Source organism: Micrasema longulum, unplaced genomic scaffold (genome assembly GCF_059751315.1).
Source record: "Micrasema longulum isolate JH-2025_06_02 unplaced genomic scaffold, ASM5975131v1 h1tg000180l, whole genome shotgun sequence".
NCBI classification, from domain to species: Eukaryota; Metazoa; Arthropoda; class Insecta; order Trichoptera; family Brachycentridae; genus Micrasema; species Micrasema longulum.
Genome location: NW_028277385.1, coordinates 1,675,212 through 1,694,118, shown reverse-complemented (window position 1 = coordinate 1,694,118; position 18,907 = coordinate 1,675,212). Strand labels below are relative to the sequence as shown.

General features: G+C 31.8%; 2 protein-coding genes across 12 annotated transcripts; one reads left to right on the top strand and one right to left on the bottom strand.

The window, feature by feature from the left end:
* Nucleotides 1–1,033: 1,033 nt before the first annotated feature.
* Nucleotides 1,034–5,799, bottom strand: LOC148283895 (lipid transport auxiliary protein 1). Of its 3 annotated transcripts, none has more exons than XM_088243028.1 (4): nt 5,402–5,799; nt 5,131–5,293; nt 4,066–4,285; nt 1,034–2,300 (listed from the first exon to the last, which is right to left on the bottom strand). In XM_088243028.1, the coding sequence occupies exons 1-4, from the start codon at nt 5,558–5,560 to the stop codon at nt 1,994–1,996; spliced, it is 849 nt and encodes a 282-aa protein (XP_088099154.1). In that variant the 5' UTR covers nt 5,561–5,799; the 3' UTR covers nt 1,034–1,993. The 3 variants fall into 3 exon arrangements, with proteins under 3 accessions (XP_088099154.1, XP_088099153.1, XP_088099155.1); XM_088243027.1 differs by having other exon boundaries at nt 4,066–4,297; nt 5,402–5,776; XM_088243029.1 differs by lacking the exon at nt 1,034–2,300 and adding an exon at nt 3,282–3,479 and having other exon boundaries at nt 4,066–4,297; nt 5,402–5,694.
* On the top strand, nt 5,303–17,069 carry LOC148283894 (gustatory and odorant receptor 22-like). Of its 9 annotated transcripts, none has more exons than XM_088243021.1 (7): nt 5,303–5,327; nt 11,601–11,857; nt 12,029–12,289; nt 14,004–14,157; nt 14,840–14,994; nt 16,174–16,335; nt 16,693–17,069. In XM_088243021.1, exons 2-7 carry the CDS (start codon nt 11,633–11,635, stop codon nt 16,765–16,767), a joined length of 1,032 nt encoding a protein of 343 aa, XP_088099147.1. In that variant the 5' UTR covers nt 5,303–5,327; nt 11,601–11,632; the 3' UTR covers nt 16,768–17,069. The 9 variants fall into 9 exon arrangements, 8 of the variants coding, with proteins under 8 accessions (XP_088099147.1, XP_088099152.1, XP_088099144.1 ...); XM_088243023.1 differs by lacking the exon at nt 5,303–5,327 and adding an exon at nt 5,870–6,053; XM_088243020.1 differs by lacking the exon at nt 5,303–5,327 and adding an exon at nt 6,154–6,286.
* Nucleotides 17,070–18,907: the final 1,838 nt, after the last annotated feature.

Genomic DNA, 18,907 nt, shown 5'->3' with positions numbered 1-18,907 from the left:
TGCCAAAGCCGATGTGATTTGACGTGATGACACTTGCACCCCCCGCTGGCCATTGCTTTTTTTTGGGGACGTCTTTTTAGCTCGGATTCGTATGGAGTGTCATCCCTATATATTATGTCTCAATGGGCCTAACTTTTGTAAAACTCGTAAGTCCCAAATTCAATTTTCTTCAGGAAAGAGTAAAAACAAGTTCAGTAGTGAACGGTAGCGGGTTTTTTTTTTTCGTTTTTAATAATGAAGAAACACTGCAGGAATATACAAGTTTTACAAAAATAATGATTATTTAAAGTCTTAACAGAAAACGCCAAAATGTACTTTTTGTCAATTTGTGGAGTTACAAGTTAGGGTTATGATAATATCATAAAAGGTTCATGCTTTATTAATATTATGTTCACGTGTTTTGATTAACATATAAAGAAAATTTCACAAGAAGCTGAAAAATAATGGTCTGTATGAAATATTTTTATGTTTGCTCTTCTTCCAAGCCGGCCCCTCAATGCTAAGGATCGTGACCAACATGAACACTTCTAATTAGTCTGTTCCACTTTAGTCTGTCCTTAGCCTGACAAACCGACACATCAAATTTTAGCCCCGTAGCCTCTTTTTTTTGGTCAGTCCATCTATATGGGATTCTACCCCGGCTTTTCCTACCTTCAACTCAGCCAGACATTATTACCATTTTTAGATTGTCTGGCTCACGTCTAGCAATATGTCCAAAGAAAGACAGCATCCTCCTCAGACTCACCACTGACAGAAGAGTTATATTTGTTATTCATAGCAATTCAGACTCAATGACTATGACGTGGTAACCTTATAGGAATTAATCACAAAATAAGCCACTACATTATGACCAGTCAATGACAGATTACAAGCCCTGAAAATTCCTAGACTGACACATTCCTTCATCAAAAATGGTTTCCTTATGTGTTTGCAATAGATTTCAACAAAATCAACCACTTGTATAAGAATTTTACTGATTTCTATTTTTTCTAAGACTATTGCTTGAACGCGGGTTAAAATAAAATAAATTACAAATTTCTCTATGATTTTATTATCATCAATTACTATTAATTATAAACAAAAATAAACTAATTTATTTACAAACCTGTACAGCTGCATTTTTTTTTATTAACATAAATAAATATATATAGAAAATTTATACAAATAATCATTTTTACAGAATATAGCTAATACAGTTGAACTTGGTTATAACACTCATGGCAATAGCAAGATCTCGGATGTAACGAGGAAACATTAGTTGACATTTTAGTATACGGTTTTCTCCATACATTTATTCACTTTTATAATGAGCTACTTTTTGGACATACCGGACAAAAATATTGACAACAATTGCGCAAAAACTGATAAATAATTTTAAAACATAATTTTCGAAATAAAAATCCAAAAGAGCAGCCAACGTTTATGACACAATGTAAGTGTCTAAGTACCTAATGAGTGTTTTTGCCAACAACACTGAAAAAGTATCACACATATGGTTGAAATTTCATGTAAAACATCTAAGTTTTGCAAACTCAGTAAGTACCGAATCGGCATGTGATTACAATTAACAACTTCTTTTATTGTTTATGAATGACATGCTTGTTTCAGGGGGTTTTTATGATGTTTTACAGATTTTTCACTGTTCTATGCTTGCACTGGTCAACAGTATTTTTGTTTAAATTATGACATTCAGTGTCATGTGGCAGATAGATACTTTATGTGATAGATATTTTTCAGAATGATACTCGACACTTTTCATTAATTTTCTGCATAAATTATAAGCATATTTATTTGTTTTCTTAGTTACAATATGCAATGGAGATTGTATTTTAAAAAAAATGCTCTCTGGTATAACGAGTAATGCTTATAACGAGCAGATTCAGTCGGTCCCATTTTCTTCCTAATAACCAAGCTCGACTGTATTTTATTCGCGTTATGGCGACCACCAAAATAAATAAAAAATATTTATGCACAATTTGGTAAACTGTGGTGTTTAAACGGTTGTTTCATTTTCTGTTTTAGGTGTGTGCACTACAACTGGTGTCGGTGGTTTTGATTCAACACAAAGAACTTCATCATCAAAGTTGTAATCTAAGGTGTTGGAACTCTGCATGCTAGTATATTGCGCATGGACATTTGATATTGTGAGCCTGTTTGTTGATCCGACAGACACTCCAAGTGAGCCAGGAGGTCGTAACCTCGAAGGATCCAGTAAGGACCTGACTCCAGCTTGTTTACGGGTTGGTGTTCTCTTTGGTGATGATTTGTGAGTCATTCCGCATGGTTTTAACAGGCGAGCTCTGTAACATACACATACAACATGGATATTCCCTTAATAACTTAATACTATTGATCATCGGCCTCAATTGTAGCATAAGGAAAATTCTAAAGAATCCAAACATCGGCATCAAAGTTTTTTTGTAACTTAAGAGATTTCAAGATGTCCAGAATTATTTTGTGAATTTATTGATCCAATTCAATTCACTCAAACTCAATATTGATTGAGATAAATAATAATTTTGAAATGCTGTTTTTACTATCAAAAATATTTCTTTAGATCTTTCGCAGGTGGGTACTATGCAAAAGAGGGTATACAAATATTGTTCTTGTCTCTTATATATTTGGTATCGCATCAAGCTCTAAACATCAATGAGTTATTTGATTAAAGTGAGGACTCTTTGAATAGAGGATTCAGTTTTATTTTTGCAAAATACTCGTAATATTTTATTTAGCAAACTATGATCATTGGCTATAGTATTTTTTTCTAAGAACAGTTGCCTGACAGTCTACTTAGGGATGTTCTACTCCAAAATTGAATCACAAAATTATGATTTCAGTTCTGTATTTCGACTTTCATGGGAAAATATCGGACAGCTTGTGAGTAATACATACAATAAAGGTACGGATAATTAAGTTAGCATATAAAAAAAGAATATGCTAAATTTTAATTTTTCTGCAAGTACATATAGTGGGGTAGTTACTACAACTAGGTAAATTAAAAATCAGCATTTTTGAGTTATCCACTAATTAATGCATCACGACTTGTCTATTTGTAGTATTTATGGAGAAAGACACAAATATGTGTTTTATTTGCTATCTCAAAAATCCTGATTTTGAAGTTGACTTAGTGTAGTAGCTACCCTCTTTTATTTACATATTTTTTTATCTTCACTCACAATATAAAATGAAATATACATACGAACAGGCCATGCCAAGGTTTTTTGTTGTTGTTTGTTTTGCATAAAAAAGTGTTTGTTAACTATGTTTATATTATGGACTGGGGCCGTGGCACAGTTTGTAAGACAGCTAAATGTGAAACTAGCGTCGCGGGTTCGATTCCCGCCAGTTGCAAGAAAAAATCCAAGAAAGATTTTTACTCATTTGGTCTGAGTGTTGTGGTATATTTTTCATAACTTCCTTCCATATCCTATTTCCTACCTGCTGACAAGCCTCTAAAGAAGAGGTTTAGTGGATTATTCCTTTGAAAAAAAATAAATAATATTAATATTTAAAGCATTAACTTTGTGGTCAAACATTTTATTGAATGTTAGTATATAATTGTATATAAATTACTTGGCTACTAACAGCATGTGTCTTATAAGCATGTTGGTTCTATATTTTTGTGTAACTACTACTACTATGGTGAAGGCGTATAGTGGGATTCACATGTTTATGCAATTAGTGTCAAGAAGAAAAGACAGGTACATCCCGAAACCGGTAGACATAAAAAAGTCGATGAGTGGTTACATACAATTAGTTACTAACATTTAATGTGTTTATATGTATAAAAAATGTAAAGTAATGAGAAGAAATCTAAATAAAAAAAAGAAACGAAAGAAATGCTAAATTAGAGTTTATGAATAAAGTTATTTCAATAGATAAAAAAAAATATATTGAAAGTTATGCATCAAATTAAATATTGTTCTGAATTAGAATTTGATTAACGAAATAATACTTGTACATACTTTATGACAAAAGAATAGTGTTGAAAAAGGAAAAAAAATGTAGTAAATTGTACACTTTTTTTTTAATAAAATAAACATTATTATTATTATGGTATCTTACGCATCAATTAATTTAAGGAGTAATCTATTGTATGCTTGATATTCCTCGTCTCCAAACTCTCCTGGATCATGTCGAGCATGTTCGTACATATCACACAACTGGTGAACAGCTCTCTGTCCACGACCACCGAGTGGAGCAGCAAGAACGCTCAGGAGGAAGGCGCGAAGACTTTCACAGGGTTGGCGAGACATTCCTCCACCCGCACGAGAAATTTCACGCTCTGGAAAGAAAGCTGGTGCATCAACAATAAATATGTAATTAGTTACTATATAAATTGAGGGATGAAAAAAAATACATTTAATAGTTGGTTACAGGTTGTTTAAGATAAAATATGGAAGAAGACTCCCCTGGTGATTACTGCTCACTTACAGCTGGTTACATAAAAATAGTTTGAAGCTAAATAAAAGTGTCTTTTTTGGAAAAATGGATTGCTTTGCTAACATTTTGGCTGTGCATATTTAAAGAAATTTTTGTTTTACTTTGACTCCTAGAGATTATAATCTTTGTCTTTATGTTATTTTAACTATAGTTCTCTAAATGTCCACAATTTTATCATATAAACCAGCCATATACACAAGTGTAATTTTCCAGACTTCTATATTCTTTTCTCAACTCCATCTCTGTTAAACCATAAGGAAATAATTTTGTTTTGGAATTTTCAATCTATGAACAATCGGTGAACAAAAATTGTGCAATATTTCCAGTTTTAGGCCAATTTCTAGCATGAGCAAAAATCGAAACATAGTAAATAAATACATTTTATGTACAGGATCTGGTAGATACAATTTATAATTGGTTGGTTGGTAAACAAGATTACAATAAACTAACATATTTTCCCAAGTTTTATTCCCTTTTCAAAGATATTACATAAACAGAATTAAAATATTTAAAAAAATATTTGGTAAATATGCTACGAAATTTTCTAAATACGTTTGCAAGCTCTAAAGTTCTTCCTTTGCCAAGTTAATGCTCAATTATCACATCTCAATATTTAAATAGGGCCTACCAATTGAGATTTTTGATTTTAACACTTTTAACAACACATAAATTTGACATTTGACTAACCCAGTAACTTTATATCATCCACTGCTTTTAGTCGAAAATAATGTGCGGGAAGTTTTTGTCCAGGATCCAAAATGAATTTAGAAGCTTCTTCGTTGATAAGTTGGGGTTCATGGACAATCCTAGGAATGACTTCGATTCTTCTATCGATTTCGCGTTTTAAGGACTAAAATGACAAAACGAAATATTGAATAAGCACTGTAAATATAATTTTAAATAACTGAGAGTACAACTGTAATTAGTAAAGCGTTACTATTGAAATGGCCCGACTCACTTTTTTGGCTCCATGGCCAATCGGGTAATGGGGTCCTCTTCGCGATCTGAGAGTAAATCTCATGATCTGCCTTTTGGCAAATATAAATAATATGATGAATGTCAAAACTCCACCTCCAATTATTATAACTACAGTAACGCCAGATAGCTCTTCAGTCATTTCAAAAGAGAAAACCAAAATTATTAACTTAAATAGAATACGTAACCCAAAATTCACAGATAAAATATCACAAGAATTAAATACTGCAACAGCTAAAGAAATTAATCAATGCATGTTTGTGGAAATTTTGGAACCGGTATGGTCGATAAAGAATATTAAATAAAAATAAAACAGTTCTCAATCTGACATTGCGCGAATTTGACAATTTACCACAGTGCTGCCAGCTTCTTCGTTTCCATACCACAAAAATATTTTGAAAGTACTTAAGTAATGTTTTATCATTTTTATTTGTCCGCTAGCAGCCCTAGTAGTTATTGTCAAAAATAGTTTAAATGTCAGAAACTGTTGATTTGATCTACGTTTAAAAACTTTCGTTATTAATTATCAAGTGTATAATTTCTAGGAAAATATATCGTTATTCTTTCAAATATATCTTTCTATGTGACTTCGTATTGCAACTGATAACATAACATTTTGGCTATAGTTCTAAACGGTAAGTGGATCAAAGAAAATAGTGCGGTTTTTTAAATACAATCTAGTGTAATATCAATTTAATTAAGTTTAGTTTTGCTATCTCTTTTTATAGGTAAGATGTTTCTTGCGTCCATAAGTAATGATTTAAAACTTTACGATTGCGAAAGTTGGAGTCAACGATTCAGTCATGGCAAACACGATACTCTAATAAGACACATCGAATGGAGCGATGACGGAAAATATATATTACAGGTATAATGTCGAGAAAATACAATTTGGTTTTTTTATTTTTCTACAATGTTTGTCAAAATTTGAAATCATGAATTTATCTGTAATTAAATAGGTAAATCCAGCGGGAGGAATTGAAATTTTAAGTGCGACAGAAGATGGCGTCCGATGCTTGCAGTGTGTACCCGAAGTGGCGTCAAGCGCAGCTGCTTTCCATCGCGGAGGTCACAGACAAGTAGCTGTAGGCTGCCAAAGTGGAAAAATGTTTATTTGGGACACCAAATTCAAAAGTGTTATTAAATCTTTCTCTAATGCTCCATCTCCTGTAAAAATGCTAGATTTTAATTCCAAAAACAAGTATTTAGCGGCTGGGTTAGAGAGCGGCGAATCTATTATTTACAATGTCATGACAAATACTCAAATCGGAACCATCAAAGTACCCTTTTCAAATAAAATTTCTGCTCTACGGTTTCATAATGATCTGCGCTCTGTATTGGGATTAGCTTCAGACGAGGGTTGTATTCTTCTCAGAGATCTTGATAACGGTAAAAATAAGATGTTATTACGAGATGCTCACAAGTCAGTTGTGTCTGATCTTGAATTTTCTCGAATCAACAAGGATGTTATGATTTCCTGTGGGTATGATAAAAAAGCGCATGTTTATGATATACGGATGCAAATAATAGTTTCTTCAATTCAAACGGAGTGTGCGTTGACTTGTGTAGACATAAATGCAGAGAGCTTAGTAGCTTTAGGGAACAAAAAAGGAGAGCTATTAATTTATGATTTACGTGAGTTCAGTAAACCAGTTTATGCATTTGCCGATCATAAATATTCTATCAATAAAGTTTCGTTTCAGCCAGAGGTCGCTAAGCGCAAACGTCTTCTCACTTTGGACGCTAGTTTAAAGGAAACTTGTAGCCCTAAGTTAAATACACCTCAACGTCTAAAAGATTGCAAAACTCCAGATTCGGCTCGCTCTTACGATTTTATCGAGCAGTTTAACTCTCCGTTTGTAGAAACCGCTTCTCCAGTTAAAGAACGTCCTGAGACAAATAATGCCAGTAAAGACTCGTTCCTTGTTAATATTGTTGGTGGAGCAAATGACTCTGATATAAAAAAATCTAATTTCTCTAAAGATTCTCCTGACTTCATTTCGAAAAGGCCTGTGGATTTTTCCATAAATATAAATCAAAAGAGCCAAAAGCTAGTAGATTCGCATAATGCGATTGAGAGAATTTCCACGGCTACGTCGTCATCAACTCCAATCAGTAGAACTGTGTCTGCTGAAAATCCCTCACCATCTCCAATTTTAAAGAATTTGAATTTGGTCAGTGATTTTGATATGAATGACAATACAAACATAAAATGTCATTCTCCGATCAAAAAAATAGATTCTACTGATTCTGTTTCAGTTGTTGAGACAGTCAAGTGTACTGCAAATACAATGACAGATCTTGGCAACGAGTTGAAAGAATTCATAACTTACTCTATTTACGATGTACTGGAACAATCTAGGAACAATTTCTTACAAATGACTATTCAACAAACCAAAAACCGTTTATTTTTAGAAGATCAGATATCAAATCTTGCGCAAAAAGTTCAAGATTTACAACAAACTCAGAATGTGCTGATTGAAGATAACAAAAAGTTGTCCATTGAATTGGAACTGTTAAGGTCTGCAAGATTTTAATTTTTGATACACTGTTTTCAGATGAAAATATTTTCTTACTTGATTAAAAAATAAGTATTCTCTTAATATATACATTAGTTTTATGAATGAATTATGATAAATAGTATGTGAAATTTCTTTCTTAAAAAAATACAGGTTTAAAAACCATTTTCGAGATAGGTACTACTTTTAATATCATTCTACTTTCAATATCTACATGCAATATTATTTATAATATTTTTATTTCATACTAAGAACTGAGGTGTTTTTTTGAAGGTGGCGAAGTGAAGTTATTTAGTTTCTGTTAAATTTGCAAATCGATTTTTAAAACTTAAAAAAAAAAATCTTTTTGATTTTTGTTTCTTATTGGTAATATTGTATTGCAGTTTGTTAAATTGTTTACTTTTCTCAACCATTTTACCTCCCATTGTTAATGAGTATAGGTTTTGTTTTAGAAGAAATGTGCCTTAGCTTACATTTTATGAAATTTCATATATTGCCCAGTCCACACAGCCAAATAAAAAGACTAGAAATGTGAAACATAAAAATTTGATATAACTTTGCATAGTATCCACAACTCCGTCTTGTTTTAAACAGGTATAAGCATCAAATTGGAAAATCCTAAAACTGATCACCTTTATGTAATAAATTTAATTGAACATATGCTACAATATTAGTATGGGTAAGGAAAGGAGTATTGTGGCCTGGATAAAATTAGTAAGGTAGCCTTCAGTATTGTTTAAATGAATATTTTGTTAATTTTTTCAAATATACGTAAATTTTCATCTCTTGGATGTTTTGTTTTTAACTTGGTTAAGGTTTTAAAAAGTATATATTGTATGGTAACGCAGTACCATTAATTTACATTCATAATGGACCAAAAATATTAATACTTGATTCAACAATATATCTTAGGTGTTTTGCAAAAGAGTGAATCAACTTAATGTAGATTTTACAAGAGTAGGTATGTATGGTTTATGTTGAAGAAGGATGCTTTTTATCCATTCAGTTCTTAACTTAAATAGGCAGTTTCGTATAAGAAAAATAGTGCAATAGCAAAACACAAGATTTTCACATAGGATCCAAGATCAAAGGATAGGCTGTTATTCAGTACTATAATTGAACATTTTAGTATCTGATTTAGTAATGAACTTTGTGTTTCTGGACTAAGTGCCAGAATCTATAAAATACATGTAAAATAACCTTAGGATGCAGAAATTAGTTGAATTATAGGAATTGAAGATGTGAGTGGAGAAGGCATTATGTCGCAATTTTGTTAAAATGTACTTTTGTTTACATCAATGAAGATTTTATATACAGCTTTTTTACATAAAGCCAACTACACCATCAGAAAGTAGCAGAAAACCGATTTTGAGAACGAATGAATGTGTTATGTTATCAGTAATTTTACTGGTGTCCAAAACTTTAATCCCAGATATCTCTGCTTTTTGTTTTTGTCACTTACCACCTTTATCCACTCATGTCTTTAATTGTTTTAAAAACATATATATATTATACTATTTCAAACAGATTATTTAAAAACTTAGACTTACCACCCTTTTTCAAAATTCCTATGATATTTTGTATAAGTATTTAATATTACTACTCTATTGTTTCTTTATGTGCTAAGTTATTTAAATTCTCAACCAAAATTATTTTTATTAATACGTTTGTCCTATGACTTTATAATATTATGAATTGCAATGAAATGATATTTTTTGCTGTTAGATGAAGTTAATGTAAGTTGTATTTAAACAAAATTATGGGACCAATCAATGATCAAAGTGCCTTGGATTGATAATGTTAACATTTATATGGTGCCTTACATGTATGACGTAATTATCTTTAGAAATCGTGAAAAGATTTCCATGACATTCATTCTGTTAAATAAATACTGGGACCGAGTTAAAAAAACAACAACAAATCAATTATTCTTCCAAATTTATTGAATCTCCCTTTTAAATAGGCTTCTTCTGAAGCGATACATTTTTTCCAATTAACAATTCAGTCCCAGTATTTATTTGACAGATTGTAGGTACTATTAATAAAAAAAATTAAAAAAATTGAGTGAGTATATATATTTTTTGTATTTACTAACTTAGGATGTATATTTGTTCGCAAATCTTCCCAACCTTCTAATGTTTCCGAAACTTATGAATCTAATGATTTGTTTATTTACTCAACTAATTGAATTATTACTGTTGACTGCCGTTTTGAAAATTACCTGGAAACTCTTGATTTAAAAATTGAGTTCATGTTTTAAATGCATTAAATACTAAGGTTTTATGGAATGTTATAATGTATTTTCTTCAAATTGCTAGGTAATGTTTAAAAGTGAATAAAATAATATACCTATATTTTATACCATCCAATAAACCGTTTCATATTGGTATATATTGAGCATGCAGTGGTTTTCATAATTATAATCAATATTTTTTTGCAGTCTTGGAAGCTTCACGAAGAAAATTAATATGTGGTTACGGAAGTTAGGTTTTGCAAATTTTTAGTTTTACGCATTCCAGTATAATATCAATTTACAAAAGTATTATATTGCTTAAATAATAAACTTCTCTATAAACATTGTTTTTTTATTATTTTAGTTTAATTTGATTATTTTAGGGACATACGGAAAATATTACCCCATAAATCACAAGATAACACAAATTACTTACCAAAATGTAAGAAGCTCATTATTTTTTCACAAGAAACCTTTGATTAATATGTTACTGACCTAATAATTACCTTTGAAACGTGTGCCTTTAAATCAACAAGTAATTAAGTGTCTGGCCTGTTACAATTTTTCTGTCAGGTGGAATAATGATTAATATATTTTTGTGCTAATTAAGGTTATGGATGAGCATGAATAAATATTACATTATCAACGTGGGCTCCAAAAAACTATAAAGTTGATGTCTTTCCATGTTTTTATGTTATTTCCATAATATTTTTTCCGAATTAACGTCTGATGTCAAAAATATAATGCTATGGAGTTTCATAATGAAAATGAAAATTTGTCTCGTAATCGTCAAAAAAATAAGAGATTGTCTTGTCCCTCTTTATTGGGTGGTAAGAATTCAGGGTTTTGTTGGGATACGCGTTGGTTAAGGCACTCATATATTATTATGGGAATGTTACCAATATCTGTTTCACCTACAGGTAATATACATATTTCATTTCTTTAATTCTTTTGGAATCTTGTAAAATTGTATGCTTGTTTTTCTATAATTCATTCATTTAGAATTTGCGGCAGATATGTACAAACATCACAAGAAGATTAGCAGAAAAGGGATGGGAAATGTGTTCCCACTGGATTATATTTGTCATTTTGAATTCTCATTTTAATAACAAAACTTTTTTTTTTTAAATATACCCTTAGAGTATATAAACTCTAAGAATATACCTTTTAATTTATGGTGTCAGGGAAACTGATACCAGGCCCTACCAGGTTGATAATGTATAATATTATGGATTATTGTGATAGTAAAGATGATTTTAATGATACTGTCATTGATTATAATTATGCTTGTTGATGGCTCCATTCTTCCCATTCTTTCTAGGCATCTTATGACTGTTGACTCAAAAGTATTTATAATTAAAATAACTTTTTTATGATTCTGAAAGTCAAAAAATATTTTCATATCATCTAATTTGTTGTATATTTTTTAGGAAGAATTCAATTCAAGATATTTTCATGGACAATGCTGTATTCCATCATAATGTATACACTTTTGTCATCTATCTCTTTTAAATCAGTTTTCATTGAAAGGTTATACAAACTAATGACCCTCTTTGACGATTTTGATAGCTTTGTTTACAACTTTATGTTTTTGTCATTTGCCAAAACTCAATACTTTTTTTCAATCGGCGGGTGGCTGGCAGCTAAGAGTATTGCCGCATATTTTAATATGTGGACTGATTTTGAGGTACATAAATCAATATCTTATTAATACAAAATATCAGTAGCTTAATTTTTTGTGACTTATAATATTTTGGGTCAATTTTGGGAATCTGAAAAAAACATTATTTTGTGATGTTATATAAGAATTGACCAAAATGAACTATGGTATATGAAATTAAGTAAACTTTTTTTACAGGTTATATTTGAAAAATCTTTGCATCATCCACTTGTCTTAAAAAATCTTGAACAGGCGAGCAAAAGAGTAGTTTTTATATGCATTGTTGGAGTGATGATATTAATATTTGGACAATTATTTACACTACCAACTTATACATTGCGTGAATGCTTTGGATTTTTTCCATCCTCTAGTGGAGCATTTTTATATATCGGATTGATGTACTTAAATTCTTTTGCTACAAAATCTGCTTCAGATTACTTGCTACTGAACATGAATAGGGTAAATTAATAGTTTTTTCTATTCATCTTTTTCCTTCTCTATATCTACTTGTGCTTAAAATTTATAGATGTTTTTTGTACTTGGAGTGAAATATTATGAAGAATAATGTTCTTGAAATTTGTACGGATATGCAAATTAAAATATGTTTCACATTTATTATCTTAAATATAAGGTATGAAAGGGAATAAGTCGTTTGAATTTTAGAGTGATTATTCTACCTTTTTAAATAGATGGGTGGAATGGTGGTGTCAAAGTGGGAGGTCAACAAATATCAGATCTAAGATATGCAAACAACACGGCACTGATTGCCAAAGATGAAACCGAGCTAGCAGAAGCCTTCAGGCGGATAGAATTAGAGAGTGAGGCTTTGAGTCTGAAAATAAATATAAGTGAGACAAAGCTAATGATTGTAGACAGAGCCGGCAGACTCCTAAGGATAAGGCAGATGCAAGACCTTGAACTGATAGATGACTTTGTGTACCTCGGCTCGCTTATTTCCAACAAAGGCAGTTGCAGACCTGAGATTGGTCGCAGGGTTCAAATGGCCAAAGAAGCAATGAACACAAAAAAGCGGCTGATGGAAGCCCTGGTAATCTCCGTTTTCCTATATGGGGCTGAAATGTGGACAATGCGTGCCTACGAGAGGAAGAGGATCGTTGCATTAGAGATGTGGTGTTAAAGAAGGCTGCTGCGTGTGCCAGGGACAGCCAGAAAGACGAATGCATCGATACTGGAAGAGCTCCATATTACATCCGTCTGTCAGTGGTGTGTTTGCGGAGGATACTGTCTTTCTTTAGATATATTGCTAGACGTGAGCCAGACAATCTAGAAAAGGCAATAATTTCTGGCCGAGTTAAAGATAGGAGAAGCCAGGGTAGAATCCCATATAGATGGACTGACCAAATAAACCAGGCTACGAGGCTAAAATTTGATGTGTCGGTTCGTCGGGCTCAGGATAGACTGGAGTAGAACTGACTAATCAGAAGTGTTCATGGTGGTCACGATCCTCAGCATTGAGGGACTGACTTGGAAGTAGGAGAATTTCATGAATAATAATCAAGGGAAATCGGCTCAAAAATGTAGTGTCTTTCTTTTGTATGTAATGTAGTTCTTTTCCAAATTCACTCATAAGTGAAGCAAGTGGAAATCACCAAATACCTCCAGGAGACCCTATGACTAGCTAGCATTCTCGCCTCCCACCCAATCCTGCTACCTGTAGTTCCGCCGAGTCATCGACGGTCATCCAAGAGGGCAGGAGCCCGTAGATGTGAAAAAGAGGCAGCTCTGGTTAAGGCTCTCCTGGGAATCTTGACACTTTGAATTGTTTCTAACTATGCGCCAGTTTTGGACTATTTCAATTTTGAATGTGTAATAAAATTGGAATAGAAAAATTTACCAAGCAACATATTATATCACTTTACAGAAGAGCCAATTAAAGTTTTTTTAATCAACAAAAATCCTTTATTTTAAATTTTTATTTAAATTATGTAGGAATCACGCCAAAATAATATGTTTGTATGAGATATTTTTTTTAATTAAAAAAATAACAAAAAAAAAATATTGGCTCTTTTGTAAAGTTGGTCGCTTGGTAACTTTTTCCTTTCCAGCGTCAATATGCATAATGACAGTTAAGTTTAGTTTAATATTTATATAAATTGAAAGTAAGTCATAATGATATTTAATGGGTATGTCTCCAGTAAAAAATTTTTTTCAGGATTTCTTATGTGATCCCTTGACTCAAGATACTGTAGTAACATACAAAAAGTTATGGCTTAATCTAAGCAATATTACACAGTATTTTGGAGTTGCATCATTTAACTATTCCTTAGTTATGTTGACGGGGTCTTTCATTGATTTGACAGTATCAGGTAATTAGTTTAATTAAATATGCACCTTACTTTAATTTACTTATATATATATATATATTTATGTAAATACAAGATATCTAAAATGTAATGTTGGTAAGTGTGTCCTTGATAGATTGAATAACTACTGGACCGATTTACGTGTGGTTTTCAGAGAAATGTAGATTTTTGCCAGAAGCATATTTATTGCTCTTAAAATCTTTAATTTACTAAGTAGAACAAAGTTAGGAGCGTAAATGTCTTTTTCATCGTTTATCAGGGCTGCATTCAATTCAACTGCTTACAATTTATGTAAGCAGAAACACAAAAATAATAATGGAAACATACATATCTAATTTGGACTAAATACAATAATTGATATCAAACTTTTGATTGTGTTAATTTAGTCTATATACGAGTATGTACTCAAATCTAGCAATAGTAAAGTATTGCCAAGTTCAGCTTGTGTTATTAAAAATCAAATTATGTTTAATGTGCCTCTATAAAATTCCTAGTTTTAATTTGAGATCTATCTATCTGTTACTTTTTCGATTACATTGATATATTCAAACCTTTGTAATTTTGAAACCCATGTAGGTAGTACATTTTTGTACGCTTACTGCATATTCATAATAATATTCATGTGAGAATATTCTGTGATACATAAACCATATTATGTATTTTGATTTCGTCATTATTGTTACAGGGTACGGTTACTTAAGCCGTGTTTTGACTAAATTTAAATCTCCCAGTGCCTTGCCTTTGATTACTTTGGAGGAATTTGGATTGATAAATGCTTCTGTTATATCGGCATATTTTATAGTACACGTCAGTAACGCCACATACTCTGTCACCAGCAAAGTGAGTATGGTTGCTTATTTATTTTTTAACAAATATTTTTATGTAAATATGTCATGTTCTAGCTCTATGGAACTTCAGTCCTGTAAAGTCCTGTTCAGTCCAATAAATGCACAGCGTAAAAAATAATACATACATTTGAGAAGCTCAGTCAAATTATTTTGATGTGAATAAACTTTATTATATGGACATATTATCTCACACTCCAGTGCTTCTGGGCCAGTGGAGTGCCTACATCTACAAAAAAAAATCCACATATCCGTAATTTACCACATTTTATCCACACACACAATTTATCCACAATACATTATGTAAGGCTGAGACAAGCATTATCGACAAAATCAAGAAAGGAGCTCTGCGCTGGTTTGGACATGTAGAACGAATGGACAGCGAGAGAACGGCTAAGAATATTTACAATGCGAATGTTGATGGATGCAGAAATAGAGGAAGACCGAGAAAGACATGGCATGACCAAATCCAACAAATACTTAAAGATGGACATGTCAAAAGTCGGAATAATCGGCGCGCGTGCATGAGAAGATGTATGAATGTAGAGGAAGCGAGATCTGTATGCAAAGATAGAGTGTTGTGGCGTTCTATCCTCTCTGCCTACCCTTACGGGGAAACGGCGTGATGGTTTGTTTGTTTGTTTGTATATCTGTAATTTTTTAAAATTAATATGTAATTAGGTATTATGTAAAATGTTCACATTTTCTACTGTTGAATTCCTTAAATAAATATAAAAATACATAACTTTTCAGTTACAAAGTATTTTCCCCCTTGAAAATTCAGTCTTTAACAATTTCTTTAAAAATTAATCCTGCCTTTGCAAAATTGACATTAAAAAAAAATAAAAAAATATTTGATTTCTTATGATTTACCCAAATATTTGATTTTGAGGGCCATTTTCAACGAGTTGTAAATAACTCACTATTAGAAAATAGGAATCAAGTTGGGGTAGAGTGGGATTCGAACCACGGACCTTTGGTCCACGAGTCCGAGACACTAGCCACAGGACCACAACCCGATTTTGGCCAGAAGATTGCACACTCTTAACGGGAAACGCAAATGAGATGTCTCTCAGCAAGTTAATTGGACTTCTTGTACCATGCAGTTTGTTTAAAATTTGTATTCCTAAATTGATTTGTCTTTGAAGAGACAAAAAAAATATTTTCATTCTAGGTATCGATGATGTATATTGATGAATTGTGTTTGGGTGCAACTAACCCTCATCATCCTAAAGTGATTAAAGAAATCGACAAGTTCCTTGTAACCATAAAGTATAATTATCCAGTAATATCACTTGGTGGCTATATTGATCTGGACAGAAAATTTATAACGAAGGTAAGATGACCTAATCGGTACTGTGAAACCTAAAATAGTAATCAGAAGAGAATTATTCCTGGGAAATTGAAATAGTGTATAAAGAAAAAATCACAGTGTTTTTCCCTAGATATTTTTGTAACGCCAAACAGTAGGGTATACTCATATTGTATGTAGTCTATGCACCGTACACTATGGTCACTACGGTGATTTTTTTTTACAAAATAATAGGGTGTATTGTTTCCACGTATAGGTGGTACCATGTTATGTTATATGTAAATGGCAAAGAGTCAGATGGTTATTTTTTGTCTTAAAATATGTATTTCAAGTTGCAATATGTTGAAATATAAAATTATAGTCTGGTTTGTTATGTTTCAGGTTTTTTCCACTATTGTGACATACTGGGTTGTATTGATGCAGTTCAAAGTGGGATTTATTAAAACGGATAAATGAGTGAAAATATTAGTTTAAAAAAATGTCTCGGCCAATTTATTTTTAAATATTTTAAATATTTTTTATTAGCTTTTCAATAATTATGATGTTACTCATCACTCCAGCACTTTCCTAAGCACCATTTATTAAAAAATACAAATATTTTATTTTACTTAAACATGCACCTACGTAATTATATTTTATAACCGACTTCTTCGGTTTTGGATAAGTTACCTTGTAAAAAATATTTGTTGCATAATAAGAGTTTTATAGATATTGCATTAAAATAAATGATTAGCTACAACCCCTAATTACATCTAAAATGTGTGTATTTATTTTTATTATCTGAAATAATTGAAAATGGGTGAGGCGCATAGATATTTTCGAGTTTCTGCATAGTGTTTTTAATAATTTAAATTGATTAAGAAAGTTTCATACCGGCCTGTAGGGTAAGAATGGGTATTACCGGTCACTTATGGAGAAATAATTATAAATCGGCTATTAATCAATATTTGTTTATCAAACTTTTTACCAATTATACTTTCAGTATTCTTCTAACATCTAACACAATCATTGATATCAATAAGTTATACAATTTTGGAATAAATAATATTTAAAAAAAAAACGGATTTGATCGGTATTTAACACCATGGCATGTAATTCCGGTCACTAGGTTGGTAAAACCGGTCAAACTTTGTTTACATATAAGTCGCTGATATAGCCCTCAGAAGAGTCATACCCCGAGCATGAGCCCTTGCCAGCTAATTCAAGAGTTTAAATAAAATTATGCTTAGTAATGTTATTTTTTAGAGCATATTCATAGGCCATTTTTTCTAATCTGAAGCGAAGTGCAGCCATACAATATTTTCGCTAGGAACTTAACCTGGGAAGCCATTTCATCTCCTTGTTCCCCTGTTAAGACTGGATGTCTTCCCAGCTGTGAGCCATCTCAGTTCTTGTTCTTCAGTCTTTCTTGAAGCGTTAAAAATAGTAGGTGCGCCAGTAGATCGAGCTGCTTCTTTAATCGATTTCCTTTCGCTGACTAGTTAAAAATCTTTATATAACCGATCTTGGCTCCGTGATGCCTTTAAATGTGGTCTGTTTTGTGTTTTAGACATTCTGAAATACTAAATTAAAATTAGTCAAAAAACTGTCTATGTACCCACTAATTTTATTTGCGGGTAATACCGGTCAACTTGACCGGCATTGTCCGCCTAGAAACAATTCTTTAAAAACATTTTTAGGTAAAAAACCTGTTGAGACAAGTTCAAAATAGAAGAATACGTGGAATGAATGATAATAAGATTAGAATAATTATAACTAACAACGTAAGAAACGTAATAAAACAAACGCTCACCTCTGATTGTTTGACGACGAAAATTTACATCAATTTGGCGTGAAAACAATTGAAGCACATTCATCCCAAACTTGTGTTGGGAACTGATCAGCAGTCGGTGCAGCGTGCGCGGGAAAGTAGTAATACGAGTGATATTACAATGACCGGTATTACCTTCTGACCGGCATTACCCGGTTTTACCCTATCTACGTAAAAATCGACAATGACGAAATATCAACCCATTTAAACACTTAAGTGGATATCAAAATGATGAATCTGAAGCGTCAGCTTAAACGCCACACACCCCATTTATATCACCATCAAGAAACCAACCAAACAATAAATCTACCCGAAAAATAAATACGTTTACCTAAATACAATGTATGCACTTTTCATCTGAATTAAAAATGTTTTAATCGTTTTTTTCGTTTGCCTTTTCCATTGTTAGCGAAGTTTTTTGTGAATTTTATTTTTTTGTTAACTATTTTATTGCTATAAAAATACGTATTAGTCGTCCATTTCCAAAACCCGCTATCTTCCTATGGCGGTCATTGGGAAAAAGCGGATTTTCGAAATAGAGACTCAAATAATTGTTTTATCTTAAATATTATTAATATTTGATACCCAAGTGCACAAATGATATTTGACACAGTACCTACATTGCGATTTTGCTAAAAGAAAAATTATTGTTACAACTTGTACCAACTTCTTGCATTTTATTTATTTTCCCGCTTATAATAAATTGCAATCTTTTGGTAATCCCGTATACTTTTTGAAAGAGTATTAAAAATCTTGGGACTAAGTTATATGTACGATGTGTTATCT

What these genes read in the sequence shown, in the direction of transcription:
- LOC148283894 (XM_088243018.1), top strand. Translation starts at nt 6,152, where the DNA reads ATGTTTCTTGCGTCCATAAGTAATGATTTAAAACTTTACGATTGCGAA. An exon ending in ACGGAAAATATATATTACAG is followed by an intron (nt 6,287 to 6,377) that starts GTATAATGTCGA and finishes GTAATTAAATAG; the next exon opens with GTAAATCCAGCGGGAGGAAT.
- LOC148283895 (XM_088243027.1), bottom strand. Translation starts at nt 5,560, where the DNA reads ATGACTGAAGAGCTATCTGGCGTTACTGTAGTTATAATAATTGGAGGT. An exon ending in TTGGCCATGGAGCCAAAAAA is followed by an intron (nt 5,294 to 5,401) that starts GTGAGTCGGGCC and finishes TTGTCATTTTAG; the next exon opens with TCCTTAAAACGCGAAATCGA. An exon ending in GGATGATATAAAGTTACTGG is followed by an intron (nt 4,298 to 5,130) that starts GTTAGTCAAATG and finishes TTGATGCACCAG; the next exon opens with CTTTCTTTCCAGAGCGTGAA.